Genomic DNA, 19,239 nt, shown 5'->3' on the forward strand with positions numbered 1-19,239 from the left:
GTCCAAGTCCAAAGTCTCATCTGAGACAAGGCAAGTCCCTTCTGCCTATGAGCCTGCAAAATCAGAAGCAAGTTAGTTATTTCTGAGATACGTTGAGGGTACAGGCATTGAGTAAATATATCTATTCCAAATTAGCCAGAACAAAGGGGTTACAGGTCCCATGCAAGTCCAAAATCTAATAAGGCAGTGATTAAATCTCAAAGCTCTGAAATAATCCCCTTTGACTCCATCTCTCACATCCAGGTCATGCTGATGCAAGAGGTGAGCTCCCATGGCCTTGGGTAGCTCTGCCCCTTGACTTTGCAGGGTACAGTCTCCTCTACTGTTTGCTTTCATGGGCTGATGTTGAGTGTGGCTTTTCCAGGCACATGGGGCAAGCTATCGGTGGATCTACTATTCTGGAGTCTGGAGGATGGTGGCCCTCTTGTCATAGCTCCATTAGGCCATGTCCCAGTGGGGACTCGTGTGGGGGTTCTGACCCTGTATTTCCCTTCTGGCCTGCCCTAGCAGAGATTCTCCATGAGGGATCTGCTCCTGCAGCAAACTTCTGCCTGGACATCCAGCAGTTTCCATATAGCCTCTGAAATCTAGGCAGAGATTCCCAAACCTCAATTCTTGACTTCTGTGCACCTGCAGGCTCAACATCAAGTGGAGGCTGCCAAGGCTTGAGGCTTGCACCCTCTGAAGCCATGGGCTGAGCTATACCTTGGCCCCTTTTAGTCACAACTGGAGCAGCTGGGACACAGGGCACCAAGTCCCTAGGCGATGCACAGCAAGGGGGCCCTGGTCCCAGGTCCTCAAAACTGTTTTTTCTTCCTGAGCCTCTGGGCCTGTGATTGGAGGGGTTTCCAAGAAGGTCTCTGGCATGCCCTAGAGACATTTTCCTCATTTCCTTGGTGATTAACATTGGGTCCCTCATTACTTATGCAAATTTCTGCAGCAGGCTTGAGTGTCTTTCTAGAAAATGGGTTTTTCTTTTCTATTGCATCATCAGGCTGCAAATTTTCCAAACTTTTATGCTCTGCTCCCTCTTGAAAGCTTTACCAGTTAGAAATTTCTTCCGCCAGATACCCTAAGTCATCTCTCTCAAGTTCAAAATTCCACAGATCTCTAGGGAAGGGGGAACATGTTGCCAGTCTCTTTATTAAAGCATAGCAAGAATCACCTTTGTTCCAGTTCCCAAGAAGTTCCTAATCTCCATCTGAGACACCTCAGCCTGGACTTCATTGCCCATATCACTATCAGCAATTTGATTAAGGCCATTCAACATGTCTCCAGGAAGTTCCAAACTTTACCACATCTTCCCGTCTTCTGAGCTCCCCAAGCCTCTAGGAAATTCCAAACATTTCCACATTTTCCTGTCCTCTTCTGAGCCCTTCAAACTGTTCCAACCTCTGCCTGTTACTCAGTTCTAAAGTCACTGCCACATTTTGTGGTACCAGTTTACTGTATTATTCCATTCCTATGCTGCTATGAAGAAATACCCAAGGCTGGGTAATTAATAAAGAAAAGAGGTTTAATGGACTCACAGTTCTGCTGGGCTGAGGTAGCCTCAGGAAGCTTACAATCATGGTGGAAGGGGAAGCAAACATGTCCTTCTTCACATGGCGGCAGCAAGGAGAAGTGCTGAACAAATGGGGGAAAGCCCCTTATAAAGCCATCAGGTCTCATGAGAACTCACTCACTGCAGGAGAACAGCGTGGAGGTAACCACCCCTATGATTCAATTACCTCTCACTGGGTCCCTCCCACAACATGTGGGTATTACAAAAACTACAATTCAAGATGAGATTTGGGTGAGGACACAGCAAAACCATATCAGCAGGCTTCACTCCCATTTTATAATGGGGGCCCTGATACTATCCTAATGAGAATTTGGGAATCAGAAATATTAGTAAAATGTTTAACCTTCCGACAGAAAGAGTCTTGCAAGTTTGTCTGCAGCAACCTTGGTGGAGTTAAACACAGATAGAAATTCACAGTAAGGGCTAGATTTCTCCAGGGATGGGGGTAAAAATAGAACTGTCTTCTGTCTTTTGGATTTTGCAGGAAGAACTTCTATCAGTTGGATCACAGCAGCTGGAAACAAAGGGAACCCTTTAAGCTTGTGGGAAATGCCTGTCAAATAGGGCAAGCACTAACTTTTCCGGAAAAGCAGTTAAATCCAATTATCATGAAACAGGTGTGAAATTAACATTTAACCTCCAAAACCCCTTAGCCTTCACTAAAACAAGCTGAAGCAAAGAATCCATTTTTAACTCCCAAATGGATATGATTGGATTTCACTTGAGGGATTCAGATCCACCAGAAAAGCTAATTAAGACCACCCTTAAGTAAATAACAAGTTATTTTAGTTGTTAATCTGCAGTCTGTCCTGTGAATGTGCCAGGAGTATCCACATACACACTTTCTACTTTTCTTCTGGAATGTTCCTTTTATGCATCTTCCAGGTAAATTATAGAGTTTCTTCAACTCGCAATTCAAAAGAAATCAGATCAATGATTCTATTTGATTATATGTGTGGTATTAGCAACAGATAGCTCCTAGCATTGATGGAAGCCTTGCTGCTTGCCAGACGCTGTACTGGAAGCTGCCCCTAGCTTATCCCATGGGATCCCCACAACCACCAAATGGCTAGGGTGCTGGTATTAAACCTTCTGACAGGAAGAAGCAGAGGTAGGGAGATTAAAAACTTGCCTTAGGTCACACAGCCTTTAGGGAGTTGAACCCTGAGAGGCTGGCTTTATTGTCCCCTCACTGATTGGCCATACTCTGAGGATCATCTCTAGACACATTCTTTTTTTATTATTATTATTTAAGTTCTAGGGTACATGTGCATAACATGCAGGTTTGTTACATATGTATACTTGTGCCATGTTGGTGTGCTGCACCCATCAACTCGTCAGCACGCATCAACTCGTCATTTATATCAGGTATAACTCCCCACTGCAATCCCTCCGTCCTCCCCCCTCCCCATAATGGGCCCCAGTGTGTGATATCCCCCTTCCCAAGTCCAAGTGATCTCATTGTTCAGTTCCCACCTATGAGTGAGAACATGCGGTGTTTGGTTTTCTGTTCTTGGGATAGTTTGCTGAGAATGATGGTTTCCAGCTGCATCCATGTCCCTACAAAGGACACAAACTCATCCTTTTTTTATGGCTGCATAGTATTCCATGGTGTATATGTGCCACATTTTCTTAATCCAGTCTGTCACTGATGGACATTTGGGTTGATTCCAAGTCTTTGCTATTGTGAATAGTGCTGCAATAAACATATGTGTGCATGTGTCTTTATAGCAACATGATTTATAATCCTTTGGGTATATACCCAGTAGTGGGATGGCTGGGTCGTATGGTACTTCTAGTTCTAGATCCTTGAGGAATCACCATACTGTTTTCCATAATTGTTGAACTAGTTTACAATCCCACCAACAGTGTAAAAGTGTTCCTATTTCTCCACATCCTCTCCAGCACCTGTTGTTTCCTGACTTTTTAATGATTGCCATTCTCACTGGTGTGAGATGGTATCTCATTGTGGTTTTGATTTGCATTTCTCTGATGGCCAGTGATGACGAGCATTTTTTCATGTGTCTGTTGGCTGTATGAATGTCTTCTTTTGAGAAATGTCTGTTCATATCCCTTGCCCACTTTTTGATGAGGTTGTTTGTTTTTTTCTTGTAAATTTGTTTGAGTTCTTTGTAGGTTCTGGATATTAGCCCTTTGTCAGATGAGTAGATTGCAAAATGTTCTCCCATTCTGTAGGTTGCCTGTTCACTCTGATGGTAGTTTCTTTTGCTGTGCAGAAGCTCTTTAGTTTAATTAGATCCCATTTGTCAATTTTGGCTTTTGTTGCTGTTGCTTTTGGTGTTTTAGACATGAAGTCCTTGCCCATGCCTATGTCCTGAATGGTATTCTTTTCACCTCGTTTGCCTCAGAAATTGCTCTCCTGAACACACTGGCCTGAATTTTCCTGCATTGTATTACATCTATTGGTTTCCTTTGCTCTCTAGACAAATGTCTTTAAGGTGAAGGCTGTGCCTTAATCATCTTATCATCCTAGCACCTAACCCACTGCCTGGCATATGGTATGGGCCTAATAAATATTTGAATAAATATTGAATAATTAAACAGGAATATAATGCTAAATTTATTTTCCTGTCAATATTTTAAGCAGGAACCTGGATCTCTTGGATTAAGCCCTTCCACAAATGTTTCTTAAGCACTGATGGTGAAGATGGTGAAGATATCACCTGGGGCTATTTGTTGTCAACACTCTCTTTGCCATCAGAGACTTTAAATTTTACTGAGGGACTAAAACATGCCTAGAATATGGTATCCACAATATGACAAAAACATCCATTAGAAAAGAAATTGAATAGAAGAGATCTAAAAAAGAATACGAGAACGAGTAAACATTACTGGTATATCAATTGATGAAAATCAAACAGGTAAAGATAGAGGAAGATGATCATAAACTCAAATATGATAAATTTGAATAATCACACATCTTTTCCTAATCTCCTTTGATCCTGACATTGATCACTGCCATCACATGTCCATTAATCTTTGGATTGCAGAGCTGGGCAGGAACTGCACATTTGTGAGCTGAGCAGGTTATGGTCTTCCCAATTAGCATTCACACAGCGAGTGCTTTCTGGCTTGTGACAGTCTTTGACATCGTATTAGACTCTTGTGTGGATCGTGGAGGAAGATGGTTTATGCTTTTCCACAGAAGAAAAGAGGTCCAGGGAGTGGGGCGAGGGGGTGGAAGGAGCAGTGACAGGACTCAGAACTTGTCCGGTCAGAGTTGCCCCTGAAACTTCCGGAGCCCATGCCACCTTCCCCTCTAGTGATATAAGCTTGGAGCTCTGCTTCAGTGTTTCTACAGGTATGTTGTTGGTATTCAGGGTGGGCATTTACATGCACACATTGTAGGATGTGTATCATCTTTGACTTTCAAGCTTACATGCCAGTTATACCCTCTTTATTATCAAGACATCCACAAATGTCACATGCAAACACCTCCTGGGGGTGAACTACTCCTAAATGACTTATCCCAAAGGCTTCACAGGAACACCCCTCAAAGGGGCTGAGTTAATGGCACCATCACTTTCTTTACCTCCTTTTTCACCCTTTCAATTATCTTTCATTTAGTTTTACTCGTCCAGGAAGAGGCTCCTGGCTTGGTAAAGGTGGCCAAGACACCGGACAAGAACAGTCTATCATTTCTCTGGAAAACTTGGTCTTTGGAGCTGGATACTGCAAGCCGACTTCCTCAGAGGTAAGGCCTGCGTGGGGCAGTTGCTTCAAAACTTTCAAACTTTACTTTGCAGAGTGTATGTTCTGTGAGATTCATGCTTCTTTGAAACATCCCCTTCAGAGATTTTTGCTAATTTAACCCTTCCTTTCACCATCTTCCCACCTCTTCTTTTTATCACTACAAGCTCTATCAGAAATATTTCCAAGGCCAAGCCCTGGGATAGATACAAGGAATATGGTCTTCCTATGATACTTCTTATATGTGGTCTCTTGGAAGAATACGGTTCTCTGTAGGTCAGGAGGCTGTGCTGTGAGGGGGCCACTTAGACTATGTGATAACATTGAAAACCATGCCTGCCTTCAAAACCTGGCTCCCACTTTCATTTGTGCACTCTCTGAACATCAGTTTTCCCACCTGTAGAGTGGGCGCCCCAATAGCTAATAATCTCATGAAGTGTTATATGTACCCAAATGTTGTAATGAATGTAAAGTTCCTAGCCCGGTATCCAATACTCACTAGCTGCTGACTATACATATTCTGTCCTTCTCCTTGTTCTTTTATCCCAAGAAACATCACTTACTCTTCTGTGATGTGCAGGGCTTTAACTACACAGGGTATGATTCTGCTCATATTTCTCCTGAGCCAGCGTGTGCTGTGTTTTTATTAGTGGCCTACTCATAAATAACCAGCCTGTATTGTTCAGGATTCTCCAGAGAAACAGGACCAATACAGCCAATAGGATACACACACACACACACACACACACACACACACAGACACAGACACACACACAGAGAAATTTATCATAAGTAATTGATTCACATGATTTTGGAGGCTGAGAAGCCCCCAAATCTTCAGTCAGCAAGCTGGAGACCCAAGAGTGCAGATGGTATCATTCCAGTCCAAGGCTAAAGACCTCAGAACCAGGAAAGCTAGTGTTATAAGGCCCATTCCAAGTCCAAGTCCAACGGCAGGAGAAAACTGATGTCCCAGATCAAAGACAATAAATAAGAGACAGTTTTCTCTCACTCAGTCTTTTTGTCCTATTCAGGCCCTCAGTGGATTGGGTGAGACACATTCATGTTGGAGAGGGCTATCTGCTTTAGTCAATTGACCAGTTCATCCAGACATACCCTCACAGGCTTACCCAGAATAATGTTTGACCAAACATCTGGGTGCCTTGTGGCCCAAGTAAATTGACACATAAAAGTAACCATCACACTAATAGTAACCATCACTCCTAATTTCTGAGTAGCCCACATTATACGTGTGATAAACTGTCCATGCCCAGTCAGCCCCACAAAAGAGGTGCTCTATCCTCATAGACAGTCAGGCTCTGTGCACAGACTGTTCAGATATTAGGTAATGCATTCAGCTAGCTCCCCCGTGATATCATCTTTGCTAGCTCTGAGACCCAGCCAGGAGGTCTGGTGGCAAAAACTGCCCAAGTCGTGTCTTCATCTGGTCCAAGCTGCCGTGTCACACGATTTTATGGTCCAGAGAAGCAAAGAAAGGAGTTGTCAAGAGCCTGCTGAGAGGACCTGAAGCCAGAAAGGGGTTCTATGCGATGGAAGGAGCAGATTTGAGAGCCAAATAAGACCAGTTCCAGGGTAGACTCCAGTGACTCATAGATACAGAACTTCAGTCAACCAGTGAGCTTCTCAGAACCTGACATCCTTAGCGCTGATGTAGGGCCCAGCAGATAGGAACTGAATGAGTAAGAAAGCGAGTGGAAACCAGTGAGCCCTGTAGCATGTCGTTGGACTATCCCTGCTGCGGGTCTTTTGCACCAGGACCATCACTGAGGCAGAGCTCCCCATGGTCGGCTGAAGCCTTTGCAGTGACTAAATCACAGTTCAGCTTCTCCCTGTGTCCAGCCTTCCTTCCTTCAGCCCCCATGTGGGCTGGCACCTAGAGTTTCAGTAGACCCCATGTGGAGACTGAAGAGCCTCAGAGCCAGGGCTGGCCCTCAGAACCTCAGTAATCTACTGCCTGAAAATCTTCCACTCAAACTCTATTTTCCAGGGAATGTGGCCTGGGGCGTTAGGGGATGTCATTGGTCACAGATCAATTCAAAACACTTTCAACACTCATCTCCCAAGCCAAGGGCCTTTGCTGAGGCTGCCACAGGAGCTTATGAAGATGATTAGAAGAAGGTTTCTGTCCTGAAGGACTCTGATGTGCAACTCCCTTCACACCCTCCAAGACCTTGTTAGATGCCACCGCTAATGTGAAAGTACTCTCTGATTTTTTAAAAAGAAATACTTTCTCTTCAATTCTCTAGGCATTTCTGTCCCTTCTCCACTGGGCTCTGAGTGGCTGGGAATAGAAACCTCCTCATTCAGCTCCTCATCCCTAGGGCCAACACCATGCCTGCCATACTCAGTGCTCAATAAAAGTGTGGGGAATGAGTGATACAAATGTGTGAATCATGTTCATGTACGAAGCTGAGCAGCAAGACACTGAGGCCACACAGACCATCCATTACTTCACATGGCAGGGGCCAGTAACAGGCTTCAGGAGGCAGCTGTGGAACGAGGGTCATCTCCGCTGATGTGTGCGTGCCCAGCTCAGAACGTTAGACCTGGTATGGGGTGGGATGGAATGGGACACATGATAGACGATTTCAGTCCACCAGACTCTATTACAGATGGCACATCTGAGCATGGCCCAGCAAAATTTCTATCTCTGAGACTGTCACGATGTGGTCGAAAGCAGACTCTGGTTACAAATGCCTGCTATGGTAAATACTATGTGACTTGGGGGAACTCATTCACTCTTGTGGAAACTTAGTTTTCTTAACTGTGAAATGGGATCACATCTACATTCTAGGAAGGATTTCAGAAGTTAATGTGTGTAAAAACACCACAGAAATAGATTTAGGCCCATGATACAGTATAGCATTTCTTTTTATTTCCCTTCTTGGCTATTTTTGGGGATGTGTGTCAAAGCAGACACAGAGTCAGATAAAATGGTTTTACCAGAGTCAGATAAAATGGTTTATTTGTGAGTGCTTAGCTTTGAACTTGCTCACGGAGTTTAGCTCAATGGGTTATTTTCAGGACTTGATTCTTTTCCTGTGCATTTTCCATTTGATTCCCATCCAATTATGCAGATTCAGTGCTGTGCACCCACCCTGTGCCTTCCCACCAGAGAAGTGCTGCCAAGCAAAGAATAAAATCCACTCCTTCCACCTCCCCTGGGAGCTATGTATCCAAATCCCTGAGAAGCCCAGCACATTAACAAATAACACTGGAATCCGCACAGATTGCAGCATCAGCTGGAAGGATTAGAGAACAGGTGCTCCCTTCAAAATAAGCCTTTCCTTGCAGAGACATTTGCAAAACTGGAGTTTCATAGCAAAACGAGCTGATTGGCATAAAAAATCACAGGGAGGTGAGGGTTGCTGCGACAGGCCATATCTTTTTCTCATTAGCCCTGGCCCCTCTCCCCTCGTGGCCTCTGTTCTTTCCTGCAGCACCTTTGACATCTAGACATTCCGCATTTAGAGTTGGTGGAGCAAGTACTTATATTCCCTCTGCATCTGAAACCAGCAGCTTCACGCTAGGGGAATTATTTACCCTCTTTGACTCATGGCTTATCTGTCAAAGGAGATACTAATGCCTGGCTCACAGGGTGCTGAGAAGATTAAATGAAATAAGCCTATAAAGGCCTTGCGCATACAGCCTGACACAAACATGCCCAATAAAAACCTCCTGCTGATATTATTTTTTCTGTTATTTATCCACATAATTAAATCGAATGTTACTCCAAGAGCTCCAATGCAGCCTTGTGGTGAGACATTGAGTGAAGAGTCTGCCATGTGGTTTTCCTCAGTGCCAACCTGCTGTGTGACATTGAGCCAGGCACCTACCCCTTCTGGGTCTCAGTTTCTCAAGGTATAGAGAGAGAATTGGATATGATCATCCCGGAGGCCTCCTTTAGCCCTTTGTATGCTGTTTTTACTGTGATATCCCTGACACTGCCTGGTCCAGTTGGGGGCAGTTGGCACATGCTCGTGTTACTTTCTCCCGAGTAACAGAACCAATAAGTTGTACATGTGTGTGTGAATGTGTTTGTGCGTGTATATTTTAAGATTTTAAGAAATTGGGTCACGCACTTGTGGAGGCTGGCACATCTAAAGTCTACAGGGTAGGCTGGCAGGCTGGAGACCCAGGGAAGAGTTGCCATCCAAGTCTGAATGCAGTCTGCTGGCAGAATTTCTTTTTCTTTGGGGAAAGTCAGTCTTTTTCTACTGAAAGATCTTCAACTGACTGAACAGGACCCACCCATATGACCGAGGGTTATCTGCTGTACTCAAAGTCTAATGATTTAAATATTAATTTCCTCTAAAAGATACCTTCACAGAAACATCTGTAACATTGGGCCAAATACCTGGGTTTTGTGACCTGACCAGGTTGAGACATAAACAGCCATCACAGCTGACGAATACTCAGGCTCTGACAGACTGTCATTAAAGATCAAGGATTCAGGCTGGGTGTGGTGGCTCACGCCTGTAGTCCCAGCACTTTGGGAGTCCGAGGCAGGCAGATCAGCTAAGGCCAGGAGTTCAAGACCAGCCTGGCCAACATGGAGAAACCCTGTCTCTACTAAAAATACAAAAATTAGCTGGGTGTGTTAGTGGGCATCTGTAATCCCAGCTATTCAGGAGGCTGAGGCAGGAGAATCACTTTAACCCTGAAGGCGGAGGTTGCAGTGAGCCGAGATCGTACCACTGAACTCTAGCCTGGGTGACAGAGTGAAATTCTGTCTCCAAAAAAAAAAAAAAAAAAAAAAATCAAGGATCCAGTTATTCAGAGTGAGGTGCAACCTGTTCTTCCCCAAGGAAGGCTGCACACCCCTTTTCTTTTCACTGACATGAGAACTGTTCCTTCATCCAAGGGAGGAATGGCAGCCTAGTGGGGAGACACAGACTTTAGGGAGATTTCTTTGTCTTCAGACCTCCATTTCCTTGGGCAGGGGCTTTAGTACATGAGCTCATTTATTCATCTATCAGCCATTTATTTAGCGCCTACTGTGTGCTAGGATCTATGAGCTACAGGGGCTAAGACAATGAATAAAAACTCAGTGCCAACCCTTAATTGATCCTGTGAGTCATTCACCATGTTGTACATGAAACAAAGGAATAATTGAAAATTACACATTTCACGATAGTGTGAAAAGTGTGTTACTGATCATTTCAAATAATATTTTTGAGCATCTACTTTACATCAAATATGCTGGTAAGCCACTTATGTGCATGGACTCCTTCAATTCACAGAATGGCCCTTTCATATTTTCTTTTACACATGAAAACATTGAAACTGGGAGAGGTTAAGTATGTCACTGCAGCCACACAGCTGAGCTGGGACCAAGCCGGAGTTTTAAATCAGTGAGTCTGATGCCATCTCCTCATCCCCATCATTAACCATGATGTGAATGTTTAACCAAATAAGGTTGTGATACCTTTTGTCCTTCTCTGGAAGGACATGATAATATTCTAGTGTGTATGTGGGGATGTGTGTGTGTGTGTGTGTGTGTTTGTGTGTGAGCGTGTGTTCTTTATCCATTTATTCATTGATGAGCATTTAAGTTGTTTCCGTATTTTGGCTTTTGTGAATAATGTGCCAATGAACATGGGAGTGTCGATTTCTCTTAGAAATCCTGATTTCAAATATTTTGGATATATATCCAGAAGTGGGACTCTAGACTCTAAGCTCCACCAGAGCAGGGTGTGTTTCGGATTTATTTACCTATGTATGCCTGGCACATGACAGATGGCCACGAAGCCTTTGTTGAGTAAATGAGTGTTGGATGCCTTGGAATCTGAGAACATCTGAACGCAGAAGAACAAAAGCACTTAGAGTGTCAGGCATTTGACTTTCCCAACAGGCCTGTTTCCAGCCTACACACTGAGCCTCCCAGTTCCTTGGCTCACCTGTGGAGATCATAAGTTCGGCCCTGCGGTGGGGAGCGTGTTCTGCTAGAGCAGCTTTCTCTGAGATGAGTGTGCTGGCCAACAAAGTGAAATCCCCCTTCCTTTGCTTTACTTTGAAGATAGTTTCCCAGACAGAGGAATGCATGTCATTGAGAAAACGTACAAGGTTGCCACTCTGAAGCTGTCTTTAAGTCGAATTGCAGAGAATTGTAGAACAATATCTTCCTCAAAGTGAGTAATGCTCACACTGGGCAAGAGGATGTGCTTAGCTTTATAAGGCTCCTTCCATGCCAAGCCCTGTGCCGTGACAACCCCTTCTCCTCTGATGGGAGGTGTGTGTCTGGCAGGGCAGGGTGGGGAGGGGGAACTGAGGCACAGAGCTGCCTCTCAGGCAGAAATCTTATTTCTCCTACATAGGCTCTTCTTTTTATTCTCTTATACCCATTTCTATTGGATACTTTGCACTTTGCCCTTGCTTTGAATATGCCCTTGCTTGTTATTGTGAACACCCTCATATTCTTTTCGTGAGGATGTAGAGTCACATATGTAAGACACAGACATGCATAATTATCATTAAACATGTTGTTATGTTGTCTCTGGACAGTGACATCTCTTTGAGCAGAGATGCTGCCACTGGTTTATTCACTAATCAAACATTAATCAAGCATTAACTCTGTCTCAGGCACTGTGTAAGGGGTTTGTGATGCAGCAATGGAAATGGCAGCCTTCACCTGAGCCTGGTGTAGCATATTCATTTCTAGAGCCCTCAGTGCCCGTTAGTTTCTGACATATTGTGGGTGCTCAGTTAGTGCTGAATCAGTGAGGTGAGGAGATAGAGACTTATATCTTCTTATATCTACAATAAGTGGCCACAGTAGATGTAGCCAGGTCTACAGTACTAGCTAGGGTCTACAGTACTTTTTAAGGACCAAAGGAATGTTTTAATTTCTTTTAAAATCAGAAAATAATAAGGAATGTGATCCAGTCTGAATTATATTCACCTTTATACAAACAGGTGCAAAAATATAATTTTAAATACTTGTTTTATGGATGAGGGAGGCCTATGAAGGCAAAGGTGCCTGGGGCCCACAAAAGTCATAATTCAGTTCTGAGAGCAATTATTATTATCCCTCATTATCATCTCTTGATTATAGACATAGCAAAATTGAGCCCAGTGAGCCTAGAGGACTTCCCCAAGACTTGAAGATGTGAACCTAGAACTCAGTCCTCTCTGGCCCCAGGCTATGCTAACACTCATTGCGGCAGCATGTCTTCCTGCACACGGAGTGTGCCACAAGGACATTTGTACACCGATAAAGTAGCTGAATGCAAGAGGTGCCGCTGTTTGACATTTGTGAATAATATGCTTTAAGGTTAACTACCTAGAGAAGGACCAAAGTTACCAGAAAAAAAAATGTGTTTCAGGTTCATCCCTGTGGTTACATGTGGCAGGATTTCATTCGTTATTAAGACAGAATGATATTCCAGTGTGTATGTGTATACAGATACATTTTTCTTCATCCATTCATTCATTGATAGACATGTAAGTTGTTTCCGTATCTTAGCTGTTGTGAATGACGCTGCAATGAACAAGTGAGTGCAGATTTCTCTTGGAGATTCTGATTTCAGATGTTTTGGATATATATTCAGAAATTGGATTTCTGGATCACATAATAATTATATTTTTAGCATTTTGAGAAGCCACCATATTGTTTTTCATAGTGGCTGCACTATTCTACATTTCTATCAATGTTGTACAACGATTCAAGTTTCTCCATGTTCTTGTCAACACTTATCTTTCATACTGTTGTCAACACTTATCTTTCTTTTACAAGATAACTGTTGACAAGTTTAATTCATTTAAGTCTTTTAATGCAAAAGTCAACAGTATTGCTTACTTATACACCATCCTTTTTATTACTGAAAATGGCTTTGTTCCGTCTCATCAGTCTTCTGATGCCTTGCTCCTCACCAGTATTGGTGGGCATGATGAGAGATGTCACGTGGTGACAATGAGGTGTGAAGTGATATCTCATTTTGTTTTTTATTTGTATTTTCTTAATAATTAGTGATGCTGAGTATCATTTCATATGCCCATTTGCCACTTGTATGTCTTCTTTGGATAAATGACTATTCAAGTCCTTTGCCAATTTTAAAAATCAAGTTTGTTTATTTATTTATTTGTTGTTGTTATTGTTGTTGTTGAATTATAGGAGTTCCTTATGTTTTTTGGATATTAACCCCTTATTGGATATATGGTTTGCAAATATTTTTCTTCTATTCTGCAAGTCGCATTTTTACTCTGTTGATTGTTTCCTTTGCAGTGCAGACACTTTTTAGTTTTGTGTAGTCCTGGTCATCTATTTTTTCTTTCCTTGCTGTTCATTTGGTGTCATATCCAAGAAATCATTGCCAAGGTTAATGTCATGAAGCATTCCCATTATGTTTTCTTCTAGGAGTTTTACAGTTTGGGGTCTGATGGTTAAGTGTTTAATCCATTAGAGTTGATTTTTGTATATGGTGTAAGATACTGGTCCAATGTCATTCTTCTGTGTGTGGCTATCCAGTTTTCCCATCATCATTTGTTGCGAAGGCTGTCATTTCCCCATTGTGTGCTCTTAACACCTTATCCAAGATCAGTTGACTGTATATGAGTTGGTTCATTTCTTAGTTTTCTACTATTACGTTAAAACCACTTTATTGAGGTATGAGTGACATAAAACCTGTACGTATTTAGCGTCTACAATTTGGTGAGTTTGGATGGGCTTGCAGTTTGATTCGGTTGGTCTATATATCTGCTTTTATACCTTTACCATATGTTTTAATTACTATAGCTCTGCAATATATTTTGAAATCAGGAAATGTGATGCCTGCAGCTTTGTACTTCTTTCTCAAGTTTGCTTTGGCTATTTGAGATCATTTGTAGTTCCATATGAATTTTAGGACTATGCTCAGTGACATCAACTAGTCACAGAACAGTAAATACTACAGGATTCCATTCATATGAGGTATCGAATATAGTCAAACTCATAGAAAAAGATAGTATAATAGTGGTTGACAGTGGTGAGGGGAAAAGTGGGAGGTTGCTGTTCAATGGGTATAAAATTTTACTTATGTGAGATAGATAGATTCTAGATATCTGCTATACAACATTATGCCTATATTAAAAATACTGTGTTGAATACTTACAATTTTGTTTAGAGGGTAGATTTCAAATTAAAAGTTTTTACTAGAATTTTAAAAAGTGAAATAAAAAATAATTTACCAAGAAAACATAAAAACACAAGTTAAAGAAAAAAACTTTTACAGTTAAAAAAGGTATTTCATAACTTCTACTATTTTAAGAATTAAGATGTCAAGTACTTTTGCATTTTCCCCCATTAAAATTATAAAACTTTAAAATTTATCTTTTAAATGATTGTTTGATTTAATAAAATCCTGCAAGATAAATACAAGTTGCTATACCGTACACACACTAAGGGGGCCCTTGAGGAAATGGTGCATTACATCAATCTGCATATGAACCCAACATATTTCCACAGGTCGTTTTCATGAATCATATAAATCAGTAAAAATGGGCCTTTAATGCAACGGTCTACAGTATTGCTAAGTTGTACACCACCCTTTTCTATTACTGAAAATTGCCTTGTTCCACATTGTCTGCCTTCTGAATCCTTGCTCCACACCAGTATTTCTGGGCATGATGGAGATGTCACATGGTGACAATGAAACACTGGAATTCCTTTCCAGGCAGTCCATGACTCCACCACTGTGTCCTTGGTGCCCAGCATGGCTCACGGTGCATGACAGACATGAAGTAGATACATAGTGAGTACAAGGTGACAGAGAAGCAGGGCATAGAGCAAGAATAGTGGCCTTGGAGTAAGGAAACCTGGTAGGGCTAAGCTTGGGTTTTCCCATGGATTAACTGTGAGAGCTTGAGTGAGCCATTTAACCATTCGGATCCTGTTTCTTCTTCTTTTCTTGATGGGAGGATGAAATCTTCTTAACCTATAAGATTTGTGTGGGACTCAGGAAGGGTAAGGTATTTCCCCTTTGGGAAATCCCTTTCTCCCCACCCTGTTTTTTCTCCTTTCCCCATTCTCCCACCCCAGGATGCTGTGGGTGACACTACAAACCCATAGACCTTATAACATAAGTATGTCAGGTAAATGTAGTGAGCATTTATTTATGTTTGGCTCTCTGCTGTATATTTTTAATATGCCTCCTCATACCTTCCTGAATATACTCACATTATATAGTTGAAGAAACTAGAGCTCTAATAACTTAAACAAATTGGCCAGGATCAGACAGCTGATTCCTGGCTGGGCTGGATGTGACTCTAGATCTGACTGTGTCCAATACTTGTTTTTTGTCCACTTTGAGTCACTTTTCACCTGCTCACCTCCTTTCATCTTCCTGGTAAGTTGGAAGCCATATCTGTCACATTCTGTACCTAGCACAGAGTCATCAGAAATAGGTGTCTCCTTAATAAAAAGTTATATTAGTGTTTGCTCTTTTTTGCAATTAGTGTAGCTGAGTCTAAGCCATTGATTGTGCACTCATGTGTTGTGGACAATGGTTATGTTAAACCTCTCAGGGCTGAGGATGAGTGCGATGGTGGTGAACAAGTCTGCCTGGTCCCTACTCTCATGGAGTTTACAAATTAGCCATTTAAAAAAATCTTGAGGCCAGCAGCGGTGGCTCACGCCTGTAATCCCAGCACTTTGGGAGGCTGAGGTGGGCAAATCACTTGAGTTCAGGAGTTTGAGACCAGCCTGACCAACATGACAAAACCCTGTCTCTACTAAAAATATTAAAGTTAGCTGGGTGTGGTGGCCTGCACCTATAGTCCCAGCAGCACTGGGAGGCTGAGGCAGGAGAATTGCTTGAACCCGGTAGGCGGAGGTTGCAGTGAGCTGAGATCACACCACTACACTCCAGCCTGGGTGACAGAGCCAGACTTCATCTCAAAATAAATAAATAAATAAATAAATAAATATGAAATAAAATAAAAATAAAATAATAAAATAAATTAGAAATTATTGAAAAAGTAACTTCATGTAACCTGTATATGAAAAGCCAAGCAACAAAGCAGATTTTAAAACTTTGAATGTGTTTACTAGAAGAGACCAGAAACAAATAGATTGACAGCCTAATCAGTTTTTTGAAGAAAATTATATTGTCAAAGAAACTACCAACTTGGACTCCAAGAATGTTTGACTCTTTAAGACTGTTATCAACCCTTTGTCCTCTGGTACTATAGGGCAAGAGGTAGGCTTTAAAAAGCATATCGTCCCCAAAGTGTCATGTTCCCACTGTCTACCTCAGAACAGTCCAAGAAGAATAAGAATAATGGTGAACAGCCTCTTAGAAGGAGACCCAGTGGGCACAGCTTACATGAGTCCAGGGGCATGGACCAAGGAATTCCAATCAGTAGCAGAATTTGTGTCTAACCATGAGTCCGTTCCCAGCTCCAGCTAGAGGGCTTTCAATTTGCCTGCCCAGCAGCATTTGAGAACTATTGGAGACCCATGGCTGCTACAAGTGAGGCTTTTCTCCATTCCTCCTAAAGGGAGTAATTTTGTCAGTTATCCTCTTATTTTTCTAGTATTGTACATTCTGAAGGGTAGTGAATTTATATGTCCAGGTCTTAGGTTGTTGGACATAAAAGAGTCACATCCAGACCTAATGCCAACACCAGCACCCATCACTCAGGGATTCTGCAGTTTCAGTATGAAGCTGGGACTTCATGAGCCTAGGGCTGTTTCCCTTGAAAGTGGTTACTCTAGGTGTGGAAAGAAGAGTGAAATAGATTGTGGCTGATCAGAATGACCATGGTGGCAGAGATTGGCTGTATTCCCATTTGATCTTTACATGCACAATTGAAGACCCATTTTTGAGCCTTTCTTGTAGTTGGTTTGGGGCCATGTGTTTGGACTCTAGCCAGTGGATACGTATCTCATCCCTGAGAAATATTTTATGTGCTACTCTCCACCTGCTTCTGTGGTGCCTTTGTAAGGTGATATGGTTTGGCTCTGTGTCTGCATCCAAACCTCACTTTGAATTATAATAATCCCAAAGTGTCAAGGACAGGTCCAGTTGGAGATAATTGACCCATGGGCAGGGTGGGGAGGAGGGGGCAGGAGGACGGGTCCAGGTGGAGATAATTGACCCATGGGGGCGGCTTCCTCCATGCTGTTCTTGTGATAGTGAATGAGTGCTCATGAGAGCTGATGGTTTTATAAGGGTCTTCCCCATTCTCTCAGCACTCATTCTCTCTCCTGTCGCCCTGTGAAGAGGTGTGTTTTGCCATGATTGTAAGTTTCTTGAGGCCTCCCCAGCCATGTGAAACTGGGAGTCAATTAAACCTCTTTCCTTTCTTGATTACTCAGTCTTGGGCAGTTCTTTATAGCAGCATGAGAGCAGACTAATACAGAAGGTGTGTGTTAAGGTGGCAGCATCACAAAATGGAAGGGCTGAAACACTGACCCTCCACAGTGATAACTCAGCTTTTGTGTTGTTACCCACTGAAAGTTTAGGGTTGTTTGTTACTTCAGCACTGTCTTACCTACTCTGACTATAACTATGGGTCTCTGGGGAAAGGCACGCTAGATGGAAGGACCATATTTATTGAAGGCTGGGTGTCTGATGTGCAAGACATCATTAACATCTGTATTATGGTCTTGAGATTGTGTATGCTTTGTGAACTTTAGTGGGAGATGGGTCAGATCATAGAAGGTGTCCAGTGCCAGGCCCAGACACCCTTGGAGATGATTCCTTCAGACTCAGTTTCTAGCGGACCCCATGAAAAAGGTGCCAAAGAGGAGGACACAGCAGGGGCAATGCATGGAAGGAAGATGCAATGGTGTGAACCCCATGAAACTCCTTAGATGACTTCCCATAGTAATGAGGACAGCCAGAAACTGACAAAACAGCATTGTGCTGACAGCATTGCCAATTTCCGTGTGAGTGTGGTGTGCACGTGCACACATGTGTGGGTGTTCATATAGGGAAACACAGGCACTTTGCAGGAGGGATAAAGCAGTCAACATAAAAGCAGCTGTGCTCTGTTTGGAACCCAATCAGCAGACTAACAGGACACTTTACACCTATTTACTGGATACCCCTGCTGCTCTGTCCTCAGTCTGAAATTGTAGCTGGCACAGAAAGAACAGATGCTGCAGCTGGATGGCTAAAGAGAATCCTGGGAACCAGAGTGACATCAGGGCCTTGTGCTGTAATGCAGCCAGCACTTGCAAGCCTTGCTGTCCTCTTCCTGTCTTCCTCCTTTTCCTAAGTCCCATGCTGGCCTGATGGTACTGCTTGAGAGGCTTAAGAGGAAGAAAAGTCAATTCCGAAGAGCAACCAGAAGCTGTGGGGGTATATGACATATGTTCCCAGTAAGTTGGCTCAGGGGAGTCTGTCATTCAGCTCAGTCTGTGAAACCTACCTTGTCAAACACAGGTCCGCTCCCTGCCAACATATGTCCCTCAACTCCATAGCCTCAAATATCTCCGTGTATTCTTTAACATAAAAATAAACATCAGAAGTCCAACAAATGTGCACTTCTTAGCAGCTCATGAGTGATAAACAACTTTGAATATGGTACTGGGGAATAGGCAGAAAGCACCTGCTCCTGCAGCTGGGGGTGACGCAATAGTTATTAACCAGGAGTGCACATCAAAATCTTCTGGAGAGTATTTTTTAAATTACGCATACCTTAGCTCTACACCTAAAGATTCCGATTCAGCCCAGCTACAGTGAAGTTTGAATAGCAGTATAAAAAATCTTACCACCTGATTCTGATGTCTACCCCTAACTGAGGTCTCTTGGAATGGTCCAAAAGATATAGACTTGGGAGTCAAACACATGGGTCCAAATTTAGTCCTAGTCGCTCTAGTCCTTGATTTCATCATTTAACTTCTTTGAGCCAGAGGCAATGCACACATAAAGTGCCCAAGATAGGGTCAGAATGCAGTCACGTGCATGGCTCAGAAACGGATGCTTTTCTGTGTGTATGAAGAAGGCAGTAGAAGCTAT

The 19,239-nt window shown here is 42.7% G+C and overlaps 1 protein-coding gene across 4 annotated transcripts in view; it reads left to right on the plus strand.

Annotated features, from left to right (window-relative positions):
• Nucleotides 1-19,239, plus strand: part of FAM135B (family with sequence similarity 135 member B) — a 366,985-nt gene that overhangs the window by 244,125 nt on the left and 103,621 nt on the right. For all 4 annotated transcript variants that reach the window (XM_030937787.1, XM_030937788.1, XM_010364503.1 and 1 more), the window contains one exon: nt 5,153-5,279. In XM_030937787.1, the coding sequence (XP_030793647.1) occupies nt 5,153-5,279 (127 nt within the window). The remainder of the gene's footprint in view (nt 1-5,152; nt 5,280-19,239) is intronic.

Source organism: Rhinopithecus roxellana, chromosome 9 (assembly GCF_007565055.1).
Source record: "Rhinopithecus roxellana isolate Shanxi Qingling chromosome 9, ASM756505v1, whole genome shotgun sequence".
Taxonomy (NCBI): domain Eukaryota; kingdom Metazoa; phylum Chordata; class Mammalia; order Primates; family Cercopithecidae; genus Rhinopithecus; species Rhinopithecus roxellana.